The 17,543-nt window shown below is 33.5% G+C and overlaps 1 protein-coding gene across 18 annotated transcripts in view; it reads left to right on the top strand.

The window, feature by feature from the left end:
• The first annotated feature begins 734 nt into the window (after window positions 1-734).
• LOC128208760 (cilia- and flagella-associated protein 70-like) overlaps window positions 735-17,543 on the top strand; it is a 40,559-nt gene continuing 23,750 nt past the window's right edge. For 15 of the 18 annotated variants that reach the window (XM_052912335.1, XM_052912332.1, XM_052912328.1 and 12 more), the window contains exons 1-10: window positions 735-784; window positions 1,718-1,838; window positions 2,043-2,235; window positions 2,551-2,649; window positions 3,352-3,434; window positions 4,927-5,103; window positions 5,689-5,816; window positions 8,704-8,853; window positions 10,682-10,766; window positions 12,197-12,235. In XM_052912335.1, coding sequence (XP_052768295.1) covers window positions 1,764-1,838; window positions 2,043-2,235; window positions 2,551-2,649; window positions 3,352-3,434; window positions 4,927-5,103; window positions 5,689-5,816; window positions 8,704-8,853; window positions 10,682-10,766; window positions 12,197-12,235 — 1,029 coding nt within the window. In that variant the 5' untranslated portion in view covers window positions 735-784; window positions 1,718-1,763. Of the gene's footprint in view, window positions 785-1,717; window positions 1,839-2,042; window positions 2,236-2,550; window positions 2,650-3,351; window positions 3,435-4,926; window positions 5,104-5,688; window positions 5,817-8,703; window positions 8,854-10,681; window positions 10,767-12,196; window positions 12,236-14,594; window positions 14,613-15,625; window positions 15,647-17,543 lie in introns of all 18 variants that reach the window. The other 3 variants (XM_052912321.1, XM_052912322.1, XM_052912325.1) reach the window with 3 other exon arrangements.

Here is a 17,543-nt window from a genome sequence, read left to right as displayed (position 1 = left end):
AAATACGCGACAACCGGATACCAACATCACTTGTAAACAAATGAATCAAGCCTGAACAATAGCGCTAGCTCTTAAGAGGTACGATAAAGTCATTCGGTGACAAGTACACGGAGAAGTTTGGTACCTTTCCGCTTTAGGTGTACAGCAGATACTGGGCCAGCAGCATCAGCGCAAACACTGTCAGCCTACTCAGGTAAGATTTATTTTCTTAAGAACATAAAACGAAGTTAATGTTAAATAGCCTTGGTTGCTTTGTCATCAGCGATGTACATAAACTTGTTGATAACTGCTGCACAACCACGCCATACAGTATCCATGTGCATATCATTGACAAGATGAATGTGATAACTCTTAAATTCATGGCATTTATGAAAGATAAACGCACTAACTCCATCCTAAAATTTAAAGTACTTAAAATTTCCTAGAAAACACAAATCGCATTGACATATAACACACCATTAGGCCCTTTAGATGGTAGTTATTTTACTGCAGTGCCGTAGAACCTAATATATTTAACCTTCCAGCTAGCTAAAATAGTATAGAGCATCGGGTGGCGACAGCCCTTCGTTTTGTATGATATAAATCAGTGGAATATGTGATTATGCCTTTTTGTTAGTTGTTATTTAAACTGATGCCAATATTTGCATAGTTCTTAAATAAACTTAATATTTAAACTTATCGAGACCTTGACGTCCAAACCCAGATAAATAATTATAATAGTGGGCTGTAACCTACAGGAAGCGTTCTGCAGTTCCCATGACAACTTAGTGGAAAAGCCTGACAGGTAAACAAATACTATTTTGCAGCGTTTCGGTATAATTTGTTCCGTTTAATGCAACAAAGTATTGATTTAAGAAATAGTTTAAGCAATTTCATTAATGTTAGTGGGAAATGTATTCGTTAAAGAAGAAAAAGTGAACAATTTTACACTTTATCATATAAATTCGCGACACTATTTGGCATTTGGGACAGTTATTTTTCTGTTTTCCTGTTGTTCTTTCTTTCATCTTGAGATTTGGACAGTGAACATAACCAGAAGATGGACACAAATGGCAGATTTTGTTGTGTAGAAAGCTTTTTTTAAAATAAAATGGTTTAGTCGTGTTTGAGGCATCAAAAAGAATTGACAATAAAATATGTTCAAGTCCATTTCCCAGTTTGTGGGTTAAATTTGCTATAAGGCTTTATCTTAGACTCATTCATAGCATTTTAAGTGAAGGGGACTGCAGAAACCATTTTTTAAATTGCATTTGTACTTAAAGCATTAGCTGGCTCATCAACTTGATCCATGATCAAACCATAAATTACACACTGTACATAAAATAGCTGCCTCAAATGTAAATCTCGCTAATGGAATGTGGTTTGGTAGAGGCTACAAGTTTTGCTGACTGAAGCGTCCTGTAGACACTGTGTTGGTCACAAGCTCTTCAGTGATGGTTTCTCGCCAGTTACTGATCAGTTCCTCTTCATTATAACAGAGATTTGAAAATATTTCTATATCCTGGTTGAGCTATTTACCAACAGAAAATGTAAACACACTTACTTACAGATACATACTATTTACCTGTATTCTTAAGCTCCAAGTGTTATACCCAACACCTGGCAAGAGAACTGCTGGTACCATTTTTTTAAATTCTTTGGTAAACACAGACAGGAATCAAATTATGAGTAATGTGCAAATTGGTTTAAAATCAAACTTAAATTCTTTTATCAACAGGTATTAATTAAACATCAATAAAAGATTGAGATACAGTACATCAACCATGGGAGACAGTGAACCACCCGTTATCCGCCCGCCGGAGACAATCACCATAACAGTATTGAGAGCAAGAAATTTGGTAAGATTCATGTAAATATTTGATAAATGTTTTAGTGTTCATAAATGTACCCAAACTGAAACTATTTATGATAAATACCTATGATGAATATATATTTATTGTCTAAAAAAATCAAAATGCCTTTTAAATAAACTTAATTTACAAGCAAAAGGTTACAGATTCATTTATGAGGGAAAAATACCATGATTCCTTATCAATATTTAGAAAGGATCTAGTGCCAAGGCGGATGCAGTTAATGCTACTGTCAAGGTTGAGTTTGGGGAGAAGAGCCTGGGAGAATCACCAAAGGTTGATTGTATGGCAGATACCCCGGCAGAGTTCAACTACAATGCCACCATGAGCTGCACATATGATGATCCGACAGCCCTGGATGAGATAGCTCACAAACCTGTTGTCTGTAAGTACAATTATCTACCCTAGTAGTTGTTTGGTGTTTTTTTCTCACTGTTATTGAATATTTGTTTTATTTGTCCAATGTACATGTATATGTACTCTGCTCCCTGCTCTTTAGCAAGCTAACACAAATTCTGCAATGTTTAGAATTAATATTTATTTATTTTATCTCATTTCATTTGTGTTACACTGAATTGGTGTCTATATATAGGGGTCTGTATTTTTATAGGTGATAGTAATTAACATTCCTATGCTGTTTTATACTATTTCTTGCAGAAATAAGTTCAAATTAATCATGCATCTTTTGCTGTTATTACAGTGACAGTGATTGAAGTTCTGCCAAAAGAGAAGAAACAGAAAGAAGAGAAGACAATTTCTCTTGGTCAGTGTACAGTGGATATGTTGCCTCTCGTGAAAGGTAGGAAAATTCATGTCCCGATAGACCACGTGTTTCTTTAACAAATTATTACATGCCCTGCAAGGATTTCCCTGATACAGTTTTTCAACATACTGTGAATCCCTGGGAGCCCCAAAATAAAAATTTGGATGTCCTTAAATTACCCAAATCCTCTGTTAAGTCATTATTGGTCATCAGTGGACCACAGCTGATGAATTACTTTAAGGGAAAAACACACCCAGAATTTCGATCCATCCCCCAGTCTCCTTGCGGAAAATAAAAATCACCCGCAACTTAATTTTTTAAAAGAATTTTGCAGGTTGTGATCAGGAAAAATATATGTTCTATATTACTTTGTAGAATACATGTTCTAAAAACTATATAATTATAAATGTCGGTTCCAGAAAATTATGAATAAGAAATAAATGACCTGAAATTGGTTAATCCTATCTTATTTGCCTACTGGTTTTGCTTCCTGAATGCTCTCCAAGGCAAGTTTGTTATTTTAGTTTATCCTGAACAGTATAAAGCCAAACAAGTTGGCAAATAGAATTTTAGGATATACCCAAATCTGAGCAAATGCTCCAGGAGAGCCTTCCAGAAATATGAGATAAATGAAAACTCAGCCCTCATAAAGTGCCAAAGCACAGGAATTTAACCAGTACTAAGTGCTGATACTTTAACATTTTTTAAAAGCAATTATTCATTTTTTTACATTTTCAGGTGAAACGAAGGTGAAGTACACACTGACAATAAACCCTGTGCCCGGCTCTCCCCTGGAGTCCATTCCCGCTGATGCTCCGAGGGTATGCAAAATTCATCGCATTTTTCAAATTTTCACCCAATAATAACTGTTATCAATTTTGCATAAAAAATGTATCTTTTTTAAAATTAAAAGTAATGTTTTAAAATGTTTCAGTAGTTTTAAAGTGTTTTTTTATGATAATCAGGGCTTCTAAAAACTGGCAATTTGCCGGTCTGGACCGATTTTGACCCAGCCAGACCGATTTCAATTTCAAAAAGTGTTAAAAAAATTGGTCCGAAATTTTCTCATTTTTTAAACATTTCAGTCTAAAACGACTAAGCTAGTCAAAGTTGCAGAAACTGTAATACACAAATATTCATGGGTCATTCATACATTCAAAACTACCCCCAATAGGTCATAAAAGTGTCTTAGTTACCATGTGACAATGCGACCAGCTGCTTTTTCCACTACACTGATCACTCTATAGCCTATCTGTTAATTAGCAGACACTTGCAATCGGTCCAATCACATGTTTTGGTAGGTCGTAGAAGACACAATTAAACAAACTATGTGTTAATTGTGTGCTTGCAGCCATCATGATTAAGTGTTAAAATCGGTCCATATTTTCACATGGCAATATGAATATGCTATGTCGTTGTCGATCATTACATGATTTATCCGATTGTTGATGACCAAACGGTTAAATTTTAATTGTTCTTTTAAATTGCATATGTCATTGTTAATCCGAACCTAGTCATATTCATAGCCTAGGATATCAACAGTGACACGCTTGATTAACTACAAAGTTTGAAAGCTCAGTGCGCTGCTTACGTCATTTTAATTCGCAGTAATGAATAAATCATTGTTGATATCACAATTATAGCTTAAAGCCCCGATTATAAATCTAGATATATATTATTATTCAAGAGCATCAGTTAAATGTTGACCCACTTTAGATGCATTAAGTAAATAAATCATAATACTGTTTCACTTTTTGTCGTCTGACCGCTTCCCGACAGCCACAGTTATTTACGATCGCAGTCGTTCTTATTAGAAACGCCGCAGAACTCGATGAGAATCTCATTTGAATTAAGCTTGTATCATTGACTATATGCGGCTCTAGAACCCTCACAGGAATTGCGACATCGCGAAAATATATTGACAGAAAAGACGTCACAAAAATGTGTGACAAGTAATCTGACTTTTGAACAGGTCTTTCTTTTTTGGGGGGGGGAGGTTGTCGCCGGGTCCAGACCGATTTTCGCCGGGTCGGGACCGATTGAGGTTCCAAAATTTTAGAAGCCCTGATGATAATATAATATTACATATAAAAAAGATGCATACAATTGGGTTTTAAATACTTTGAAAATATGTATTTAAATACTTTTAAGAAGTATAAACCCTAATTTAAACTTTTAATATTAACAGTGCCTGATCCACATAGTGGGTAGTTTACACAATAGAATGTAGACCACTGAAAAAAATAAAAACATTTTACTACCCAACATTACATAAATTCAAATGATAATTCAAGTGAAGTTTTCATGTTTCAGCCGGAGATTGATGTGGTGTTGTCAGTAAATGAGCCGCTTGTAGATGAGAGCCAGGCAAACCAGAGTAACCTGGTCACAATCACTCTAGAGAGCCTATATTCCCCTCCGGAGGCCTGGACTGTCACGGGCACACAGTATGCCTATGCTGCAGCCCTCCCTCTACCCGTGACCTCTGAGGTATGCTTGTCACGCTCGTGCATTGTACATGTACTGATATTGATTTTTTGGAGTCTAAATGTTTTTCTTGTTCTCTGTGAAATGGAATTATTGTGAATGTTTTTTTTTGTGGTGAAAAGTATTTGTTTCATCACACATGTGTAAAGAGTGCTATATTTAGAAACATACAAAAAGTTCTCACTAAGTCACCTTAAAATTATCTCTTTCTATAGTCAGGGTGTTGTTGGGTTGTTTTCAACTTTATTTTGATGAAAGTTGTCTTTTACTTTTTCCACAATATTGGAAATTGGTATCCATACCTAAAATGTTAACCATGTTAAAAAAGGTGTACCTTACTTATTTTACAATTAATATTAATTAATCACTCTCATTGGCACAATGATACTGGAGGTTGTGGTCTTGTGTTGTGGGAGAAACCTTAGTACCTATAGAAAACCAAGCTTCTTGTTGACCACAAACAGGAATGGAATCTGAGACACCTTGGTGAGAAGTAAGTGCTCAAACTGGAAATATGTTAATAACTTACTTTCTTACTTGCTTACTTACTTGCTGAAGAATGATTTTAAAGTATGTTTACCATTGCAGAAGGAGGTCCCCATTGTGTTTGCAAATGGTGGGCTAAAGCCTGGAGTTGACAAGGAGCCCCCAAACAAACAGAAGAAATGGGCCATCCCAGCCACAGCCCAGGGAAATGCTGTTTTCATACCAGACCAGTAAGTCGACAGCAGAAATTGTTACAGTGTTGTAAATAAGAGCAAATTGCCAGGCAACATGTTGCATGTACAGCAGAGTTCATTAAGGACTAGATTAGATATTAATAAATGTCTATTTTGGTGGGATTTTATAAATTTTTAGCTCGACAATTCGAAGAATAAGGAGGGTTATACTACTTGCCCTAGCGTCGGCGTCCAGTTAAAGTTTTTGGGCAAGTTGGGATTTTCACTTATAAGTCCATTGAATTCAATTGACTTAATACTTCACACAGTTGTTCAGGGCCATCACATAATGAGGTTAGATAACTCAATATTATCCTTTATACAAATTATGGCCCCTGATTGACTATGGAACTTAGGTTAAAAGTTTTAGGGCAGGTTGGGATATTTATTAATAACTTCTGTACCATTCGTTCAATTAACTTAATACTTCACACAGTTGTTCAGGACCATCACACAATGAGGTTACATAACTCCATATTATCCTTAATACAAGTTATGGCCCCTGATCGACTTAGGTTAAAGTTTTAGGGCAGGTTAAAGTTTTAGGGCAAGTTGGGATTTTAATAAAAAACTTCTATACCCTTCATTCAATTGACTTAGTACTTTACACAGTTGTTCAGGGCCATTACATAATGAGGTTAGATAACTCCATATTATATTTTATACAAATTATGGCCCCTGATTGACTATGGAACTTAGGTTAAAGTTTTAGGGCAGGTTGGGATATTTATTGATAACTTCTATACCCTTCATTCAATTGACTTAATACTTTACACAATTGTTCAGGACCATCACACAATGAGGTTACATAACTCCATATTATCCTTAAGTTATGGCCCCTGATCGACTTAGGTTAAAGTTTTAGGGCAGGTTAAAGTTTTATGGCAAGTTGGGATTTTAATAAAAAACTTCTATACCCTTCATTCAATGCACTTAATACTTCACAGAATTATTGACGACCATCTTACAACAAGGAACATAACTCCATTTTAGCCCTAAATACAAATTATTGCCCTTGAATGTTTTGACATAAAGAGACCAAACTTGGTATATGCAAAGAGTTTATGGAGACCTTTTATGGGAATGCGTTTGAGGCCCCTAGGATCAAGGTCAAGGTTACTTTGAATAGAAAAAGGGTTGGTATTGAATAATTTAAATAAGGGTCTTCATATTGGTACCAAATTTGGTATATAGGAAGAGTTTATAGAGACCTTTCCTGAGATTGTGTTTTTAGCTCCGAGAGTTATGGTCAAGGTCAAGGTCAAAATAGAAATATGGTTAGTACTGAATAACTTAAGTAAGGGTTGACATAGTGTGACCAAACTTGGTATATAGGACAAGTTTATGCAGAGCTTTCATGGATTGCCTTTTGGCCCCCTAGGGTCAAGGTCACTGTTACTAAAAATAGATTACTATTTCAGTTATGGTTGACATACTGTGACCAAACTTGATATGTAGGAAGAGTTTATGGAGGTCTTCCATGGGATTGTGTTTGGGGCCCTTAGGATCAAGGTCACTGTTACAAAAAATAGAAGAAACAGTTGAAACTGGATCTCTTTTGCCAATCATTAAAAACCTGGTTTTGTCACATTGTGAGTCTTGTTCACTTTTCAATTTGATTGTTTTATTGCTTTTGACAGACACATATTACATCGTTATTGTATTCACTTCTAAGTCAAAGCGGCGTTGTTGAGCGCGCTGTCTTATGACAGCTCTTGTTACTTGACCCCTCAAAGTTTGACTGCTCACAGGCAAGTATTTGCATGCTCTGTTTACAAGAGTATTTTTTTTTTATTGAATATGAGAGTTCTTCAAAAAATAATGTTGTATGGTTAATATCATGTATTCCATAATAGATACACAAAATCACTTTGTTTTTACCCCACAATTGACAATATATTCATTATGAACACAGAAGCATTTCTGTTTTCCTTCTGATCATTGTCAAAAACCGTCAGAGTAGTTTCTCCCTGTAATGTGTTTATGGCACTGACTCAATTTTCTTTGAAGATCATTTCTAGTATTATCAGCTGCCCCAAAAGTAATTTTTTAGAGATTATAACAGGAAAAGGGATCAACAACCTAATTCTAGTGACAAGTAGTAATTCAAGTTTTAGCACAATTTCATTTGTTGATATGTTGCCAGAAATAACACACACACCCCCCCCCACTTATTTTTATGGGTCTGGAAATGTCCAATTATAATTGGAAAATGCCTAGTCTTAGTCAGAATTATAAATTTACTACTTTCTAAAATTCTTACGCCAAAAACAAAAAAACAATACATAAAACAAATCTCCTTTTCCCATCTCCTTCACATTAATAACATTTTTGACAGTCAAAAATGTTTTTGAAGTCTATTGGGATGGCCATCTTTTATTTTGAATTGACCAGCTTTAATTATCTTAATTTATTAAAAAATTAAATCATTGTCATAAATTGAGCTCCATTATTATATTACAACACTCGTACAGGAAACTTGGGTCATTCGAAACATCAGATCATTTGAGGTTTTAGCTTGGACCCATGACTTGAGCGATCGCAGTTTTACTGTACATGATTTGTTTAAAATTGACAATGAAATTTGATTCTTAATGTAATGAACAAATTTCCAGCACAGTCCAATATATTTGCCAGTGTATATGAGATATACTACTTAAATGCCTTTTTCATAACTCCAACAATTTCTACGAAATAATCACGGTTTTCCAAGTTTTGAGTAAAATTGTTCAATAGGTGATATCATTTATAACATTATTTTTTGAAGTATCCTGGAAAAGTAACTTGTTTTATAACTAGATATGCTGTTAAGTTAAGTTTCTATTAATCAGTAAAAGCTATGACTGATTTTTTATAATTAAAATATTCCACTTGTTTTCTCCAGTTTTATCGCAAATGACACCATCGATGATGAGGATGGGGATTTCCGCGGTAAGGAAGAGCGTGAACACCGCACCATTGCAGAACAGGAGAAGAACCGGGTCACATGGAACACGGAGAGACGCTCTTACCTTGAGGGCAGCGCCATTAAGAGGTAAGAGCTGAAATTCAGTTGCAGATGTTGCAGATAAACAATCTTTTGCTACTTAATTTTAAGGAAGAGAATTTAATTGTATTTACGGTTTTATAGCTAATGGTTTGTTTTTGTCAAAGTTATTTTCATTCATGAAGACTTGCTATTGATCCGAAATGAAGACTGGAAAGTTCATACAATTGTATCACATAAGAGAAGCTTATGCTTCACAAGAGAAATTAAGTTAGATACATATTCTATATGTTTTAACGACTTGTTAGTAGTGATGGGATATCGGTTGGAGAACTGTAACCGATTATCGGTTGGAATCGGTTAGCAAACCGATGCGATATATCGGAAAAATAATCGGTTAAATGTTATTTATTTTCATAATTTTCTATTCAGATATTTATGTCTTAAAAGTGACTGTTTTACTTAAATTCTAATGATCTTTTGAAAAAGTAAAAAACTTAAATTACAATCTGGTGTATACATAGCTGGCATTTGTGAGAACTGACTGGTATTATAGTATTATTTCTGCTTTATATACATGCTCTTTTTACACCCTTACATCTCAAGTTTGATACTTTTTATTTATGAAAAAAACATCCCGGTTAAAACAAACAACAAATTTAAACACAAAGACAGTTTACAACTTATTTATAATAATTTTTTTCTAGATATTTAGTACAAACAACAGCATTATTCACATAAAAAACTGTTTTACACTTTAACATGTACATTGAATGTCACTGAAAAAATCAAGTTGCATAAAAAACTAAGTTCTTTCCACCGATATTACATAATAATGGACATAGAAATGTCACAGCATTTTTGTCCCTTGTTGACAGATAGATTCAATCTGACATACCGTTATAAAATACGAAAATCTATCAAAGTTTTGCTACTTCTTTCGAACTTAATGTTTGACGCTATGGGCGCCGCAATATTGACAGTTGTGCCTAACTGTACGATGTTAAATCAATTTTCATTGGATAACTGCAACGAAATACTAACGCTTCATTGGCTGACCATTTGCCGCCATACTTCGGTTTTAACCGTTAAGCATTAATCATGTCTGATATTTCGGATACTTTAAACTTTCGGATAGGCACGCGTTCTTTCTATTAAAGTGGGGACAATATATTAGCAAAACATTAATGATGATTACACAAACACAGCTCTTGAGTTCCAAAATATAATGCTGAAGCCTGACATTAAAATACTTTACGGAAAATTTCAAAAGATTCAACTAACCGGTGTTTTTTTACAAAGACGACAAATGGCGATGTTCATATTCAAATTGTCCTTCGTCGGTGGCAAATTAAATATCTCCGACTCTCTATTGCCGTCTGCTAGAGTGGCCATTTTGCGCTTTCAGAGTTATTTCCCATTCGGAAATCTTCATTCGTACCCGTGAGTATTCGTACCCGCTATCGACTCGGAGAAAACAAAATCGATTATTGGAATCGGTTGGGCTTTTCTAGCCGTTAATCGATTATACCCGCTAATCGGCCCATCACTACTTGTTAGGAAATATAAATTTGTTTTATGGAGTTGCTCTTGAAGAAGTTTCACCATGTGTGTAACCCTTGACAATGGGTTATAAAATTTGACAGCTTATAACATTGCCTGTTCCAGGTATAGGAAGAAATTGTTGTAACTGTTTATTTTTGACTGCATCGGAAGATCGACACAGTAGGCTTTCTATGACTAAATCAATATTCGCTAATTTTGTTTTGACTTTTCCAAATGTTGACACAGCGCCGACCTGCTAAAGATAATACTGTGGCCTCTGTTTTCAATTTTTTTATAAAAATAAAACAAAAATGGTTATAATACATTTCAGCCTGCAAGACAAGATAGCGAAGTGCCGCTACTGGCCGGTGGAGGTGATGAGGCTGCCCCAGCCTGCCAGTGGCAAGGGGAAAAAGGTAGGCATTCATGTTGTTTACCTTTTATGAGCTTGCTGTCTTATTGGAATAAACATAAATCATATCTGTTGCAAAATAATTTTTAAAAGTGTGGCATAAAAATGGTGTGTTAAGGTATTTACATGTAATTTCTTGTCATGAAGGACTTTGTCATAAATGCATTTTGGGAGAGCAATGCTTATAAAATGCTATACAGCTGCTTTGAGACTGAAACAATTTTAAAAGCAGAAATAAAGCAGCAACTTATTTTCTAATCTCCAAAAATTATTGTATATTTTTCTATTAACCATTTAGTTTATAAAGGTAGCTTTGTTGAAATTCAGTGAATGAAAACATTGCAAGTATTATTGATGGCAAATTCTGCTAATGGTACTGGCTTATATATAACTGGGAATTCCTCAATGCAGAAAACCTGAGTCCCAGACTCAACTTTATTGTTAAGGTCCCTTATTACAAACTTACAGTGCATCCCTTGGCCCCCCAAATCAAACATTTGTTTAGTATAGATATCATAAAGGTACCCCATAAGGTCGAGGATCTGAGGACCCCCAGCACAAAAATACTATGGAAAACACTGATATTTCCCAGAAGAATGGACAATAGAGTGCATGATTTGTGATTGATTTTGTCCAAACACTCTAGATAGTATATGCATGTGAGGAGGGAGTTTAGATAGATAGCTTTGCTTGTAGAATGCAAGAGTATATCACTTTTGTACTGTAAAATGCGTTATTTAATGGGCTGAGGTTTAAACAGTAGATAGTCAGTCTTTGTATCATTCTTTTGCTAACAAAGGTTAACGTACCAATCTACAGTCACCATGATGTCATGAAAATTAGAAATTAAAGAAATGTTTCAATGAAATTCTGTATCCTTTCGTATGTAAGTGTGCTCAACTGATTGTTGTACTTGAATTAAAATTAAGAAATTGCATATTTTTTACTTAGATTATAACCTACATTTCCAGTCAATGAAAATGCCTATCGCCTTCAAATAAATACCGCGCTTAATTGTTAAGAGTTGCAGATCTTAACTTATCAGACATAATGTCATAATTTGGAATGATGCTTTCCGAAAACACGTTGAAATCTATGTCATTCAGAAAATATTAGGTAAACTCTAAATGATTAAGAAAACCATATTGCTCCATCCTCCTTAATGATTAAGAGTTTCCATAATATTTATTTTTTAACAAACAAACAATGACTTTAATCTGAATAGTTTGTAGATTATTAAAAAATGTTATTGAAAAATTCTTTACTTTTAAACAAGTCCAAATTCTTTTTAAAATACAAAATATTACACCTAAAAAAACATGTTTCTTTTATGATAAGACTTCATACTTGATTAAAGATTAAAGATACTAGATTAAAAAATATGTAATTGATATGTGTTGTTTGAAGTATTTCATGTAAATATATGTGATTTAGAACAAGGGTGATGATCATGCTGATACAAAGAAAGGCGTGGTAAAATATGTTTGTCTTTTGTGTTTCATAGATGTACAACTGCAGACAATGTATATATATACGGAAATAATTTCTCTAACAAAAGATCTTTGACATCACTTTTTATAATACATTTTTGATAACTATAGATGCTTATTCACCTTTCTTTTATAAAACCTTGCAATGATTGTTTCACAATATTCAATACATATGTATAATGTGTTTTCTTTAAGTCTTTGCAAGATACAATATAAAGTATACAGTATACTATCTTTGCAAAATACCCTATAATGTATAGTTTACTATCTTTGCAAAATACCCTATAATGTATAGTTTACTATCTTTGCAAAATACCCTATAATGTATAGTTTACTATCTTTGCAAAATACCCTATAATGTATAGTTTACTATCTTTGCAAAATACCCTATAATGTATAGTTTACTATCTTTGCAAAATACCCTATAATGTATACAGTTTACTATCTTTGCAAAATACCCTATAATGTATAGATTACTATCTTTGCAAGATACCCTATAATGTATACAGTTTACTATCTTTGCAAGATACCCCATAATGCATACAGTATACTATCTTTGCAAGATACCCCATAATAGATACAGTATACTATCTTTGCAAGATACTCCATAATGTATACAGTTTACTATCTTTGCAAGATACCCCATAATATGTGCAGTTTACTATCTTTGCAAGATACTCCATAATGTATACAGTTTACTTTTTTTGCAAGATACCCCATAATGTATACAGTTTACTGTCTTTGCAAGATACCCCATAATGTATACAGTTTACTATCTTTGCAAGATACCCTATAATGTATACAGTTTACTATCTTTGCAAGATACCCCATAATGTATACAGTTTACTATCTTTGCAAGATACCCCATAATATATACAGTATACTATCTTTGCAAGATACCCCATAATGTATACAGTTTACTATCTTTGCAAGATACCCCATAATGTATGCTATATAATTTCTTTGCAAGATACCCCATAATATGTACAGTATATTTTCTTTGCAAGATACCCCATAATGTATACAGTTTACTATCTTTGCAAGATACCCCATAATGTATACAGTTTACTATCTTTGCAAGATACCCTATAATGTATACAGATTACTATCTTTGCAAGATACCCTATAATGTATACAGATACTATCTTTGCAAGATACCCTATAATGTATACAGTATACTATCTTTGCAAGATACCCCATAATGTATACAGTTTACTGTCTTTGCAAGATACCCCATAATGTATACAGTTTACTATCTTTGCAAGATACCCTATAATGTATACAGTTTACTATCTTTGCAAGATACCCTATAATGTATACAGTTTACTATCTTTGCAAGATACCCCATAATATATACAGTATAATATCTTTGCAAGATACTCCATAATGTATACAGTTTACTATCTTTGCAAGATACCCCATAATGTATACAGTTTACTGTTTTTGCAAGATACCCCATAATGTATACAGTTTACTATCTTTGCAAGATACCCCATAATATATACAGTTTACTATCTTTGCAAGATACTCCATAATGTATACAGTTTACTATCTTTGCAAGATACCCCATAATGTATACAGTTTACTATCTTTGCAAGATACCCCATAATGTATACAGTTTACTATCTTTGCAAGATACCCCATAATATATACAGTTTTACTATCGTTGCAAGATACCCTATAATGTATACAGTTTACTATCTTTGCAAGATACCCTTTAATGTATACAGTATACTATCTTTGCAAGATACCCCATAATATATATTTTCTTTATACCCACATTGTATTCTGTATACTTTCTTTGAAAGCTAGTTGTCTAGCATTTTCTTAGACTGATTTTAAACATTTTTACACCCTCATTTCATTTGCAAAAAGGTACCTTGAATATCTTTCCTTATATTAAAAATTATGATTGTTTTTACCCATTTTTCTATTGGAAAGCCAATTGAATCGCTAATGGTGGAAGTAAGTAATGGTATCATGTAAAAGTCAATGTCTTAAATGTATTGCGAAAAATATTTTTTTTCAAATATTACAACGGGTGTCTTTAAGCCAACAATTAGAATTGCTTTCACATTTTCACTCTCAGAATATTACATTCACATGTTATGCTTAAGATACATAGTAGTCCTAAATGTGCTCACAGAATACTTCATGATTTGAAGTTTTCACATTTTTGTGATGAGGAAAATGTGATTTTATTTTGTCACTTTTTTGTGATGAGGAAAATGTGATTTGAAGTTTTCACATTTTTGTGTTGATGGGAAATCCAATTAGAACTTTTCACATTTGTTTGTGCTTAAGGAAATGTGATTTGAAGTTTTCACATTTTTCATGCTTAGGGAAATGGGAACCGAAAGGTTTGTGCTCCTTGCAAATAGTTGATAGCACACTGAGTGGGTAGAAATCTTGTGTGTTGAGTTCAGGAAGTAGTCTGTCTCAAGCTAACTGTTAGTCTGTGCCAAGCAGCTTTTTGATTTAGCCATTTTCTTGATCCATTTTATTTGTTATATTTTATCTACTATGTAATACCTTTAAACTCTTGATAGCTTCATGATATGGAAGAAACATAGTTTGCCACAGCATATAACATTAGAAAAAATATATTTATGTCAATAGACACATGCCTAATGCTTGAATCATAATCAAACTAAATACTAAACACTAAATTGATTCCTGATTTCTTCATTTCACTTGCTTGGCATAGTTTCTCAGGCTTAAGTTGGCTAACTGCAACAAGCTACCCTGGGGTGCGTTTTTTTATTAACAATCTCACTCACGATTGCTAAATCCTGATCAGGTTACACCATGTTTTAATTGAATAAAAAGTATGATTTACAATCATGCAAATAAGAAATTGACAGAATGTGAAATTGCCATGATTCGAGGGGTAAGATATCTGTGGGCAAGAGGTTTACCAACTGAAGAGTTGAGATCATCTCTTCATGTGATGATCTTTCAGTTATTTCCTTTAATTAAATCAAACTGCAATAATCACTGTGTTTTTTTTTACCATTGTAAATCATAACAATCATGATTCGGAAAATGAAACGCACCCCTGCATAGCCTCCAAGTAGGCAAATTTTGCAACACACATTAATATGCATTCCTTTAGATTTAGATAATTTTTTAATATATTTGAAGTGTATAATTTATTTGATTATGTCATATGGTTATTTTTTTCAGAAGTTTGAAGAATTTTTTTTTTTCAGAAGTTTGAGGATTATTTTTTATCATGATCTTTTTCTTGACCCCTGGTGATGATGATTCTTTCATTTACCTTGTGCATTATTGTATCACATTTATATTTCGTTACGTTAATTTTTGTCCCGTTTAATGTTTGTTTGATTTATGTTTGGATCGTTGTTTGCAGAGTGCCGTTCACGCTGGGAAGGTCAGTGCACGACTAGTTCGCTGTGCACGTGCAGCGTATAATCCCTGCTTGCACTCAGACACTTGCAAAAACTGTAGCCCCCTGATTCTGCCAATAGTGCATCAATTTATTAACGTTGGACATTAATTAACTGCTTAGGCATTAGCAACATACTAATCAACGGTCAGGCCTATTTCAATGATTCAAGCCTATTTTAGATCCTATATTTCTTAATAAGACCAGGTAACCCAAGGTCAAGTTCCCCACAGTGTAACAATCAGATTGGACCAAAATGCACTTAATTCTCTGAAAATAGAGTATAATCCAACTCAACCTTTGATGAAAGTGATAATGTCGGCAACCATGGTACTACTTCTCTTACACTTCATACATACTGTGGGAAAATTGACTGACAAAATCTTGTTTTAATGAATATGCATGAGGTAGGGGAGACAACTTTTACTCTAATGAAATTGTGTGCTACAATTTAATATTCTTCAATAACCCTGTTCACTTGTCTCCACAGGTGAGTGGTCTTAGTGGTTGTTTTGAAATATGTGATGATCTGGTGAGTTCAAATCAAGCTTTTGGCAGAATACTTTTTCTTTGTGAAGTTACATGAGTATGAGTGTCTTTGCATATTTCTGCAATTGAAACTGCCTCATTAATTATTCATGATTACAAGATTTTCTTGGCCAAATCGCCAAAAATTGGAGCATAGCACAGAAGTGTATCAGGGTTATCCGACGATGGCTGTAAGTGTACTCTATACATCCTGCCTTGCCGAGAAAAAATAACTTCTAATTGTTGGCAGGCTCAGTTCCACACTGTATATGATGCTATTATCATATTTTCACATGTCTTCACTGTACTTGTGTAGTAATTATAAATCATTTAAAGATGTGAATTTCTTCATGGATTTCTGGTTTAGTGTGTCTCAAAGTAATTTTTATTTCTTATTATTTTAAGGGCGAAAAAAATATGTGTAATAATTCACTCACATTTCCAGAAATTACCAGACTGAGAGTAAAAATTTATTAATGAAAATTACATATTTAATTTGAAATCAGTGAAATACAAAATATTTGTCTTTAAGAAGTTGAATGTAATAGCAACTTTGTTTCTGCAATGATTCATTGTGAATTTTCAATAGTGGACATATACATTGAAGTTTCCTTTATTAGATGTGGAATAGAGAACTTTTATCATTTTTGTTCCCAGAGACTTTTGTTTGTATTTCCTTATCACACATTATTGGAATGGGATCAGATAGAAGAGAATCATGTAACTATTTTATTCTCATCATAAATATTTAACCAATGTGTCAGCTTGTTTTCACCAATATATAATTATATACTATTTCACAAACTGTTATATTAATTTTTGGTTGACTTAAAGTAACAAAAAATTGCATGAATGCATGTCCATTGGTTTTTAAGTTCCTTTTTCCATTATATTGTACTGAAGTTTCAAAGAAAGGGCATTGCTAAAATCATTAACAAGATAAGATTTTTTCTTGATATTGACATAACTCTATAGTCATCCTAATTTGAATACCGTTTTTGTCCTTTTTAGGCAAACGTTTTCAAGATGCGTAGTTTGTTTTTTTCTTCAGCAATTGCATAGATTCTGTGCCCTTAATTATCTTTATCCTGATTCAAAACTTAAAAAAAGTTGCTGTAAAACAATCTTGGCAGTCGGCCATTTTGTTTCAGTGAAAACATAAACCCTATTGACTTTCGTAGGTTAAACACCACCAGTTTTAAATAAAAAGTTTCCACAAGATTTTCAGTTCTACAGAGTGACACGTGAAGGAGGATTTATCAGGACAAATATGGTATTCAGAATTGTTAAACCAGGGGAAAAAAGTAAAAGACCTGAGACACACATTGAATTAGATTCATTTAAATCTTTTACA

This window comes from Mya arenaria, chromosome 11 (genome assembly GCF_026914265.1).
Source record: "Mya arenaria isolate MELC-2E11 chromosome 11, ASM2691426v1".
Lineage (NCBI taxonomy): Eukaryota > Metazoa > Mollusca > Bivalvia > Myida > Myidae > Mya > Mya arenaria.
Note: the sequence above shows the minus strand (reverse complement) of the source record. Positions and strands in the feature narration are given on the sequence as shown.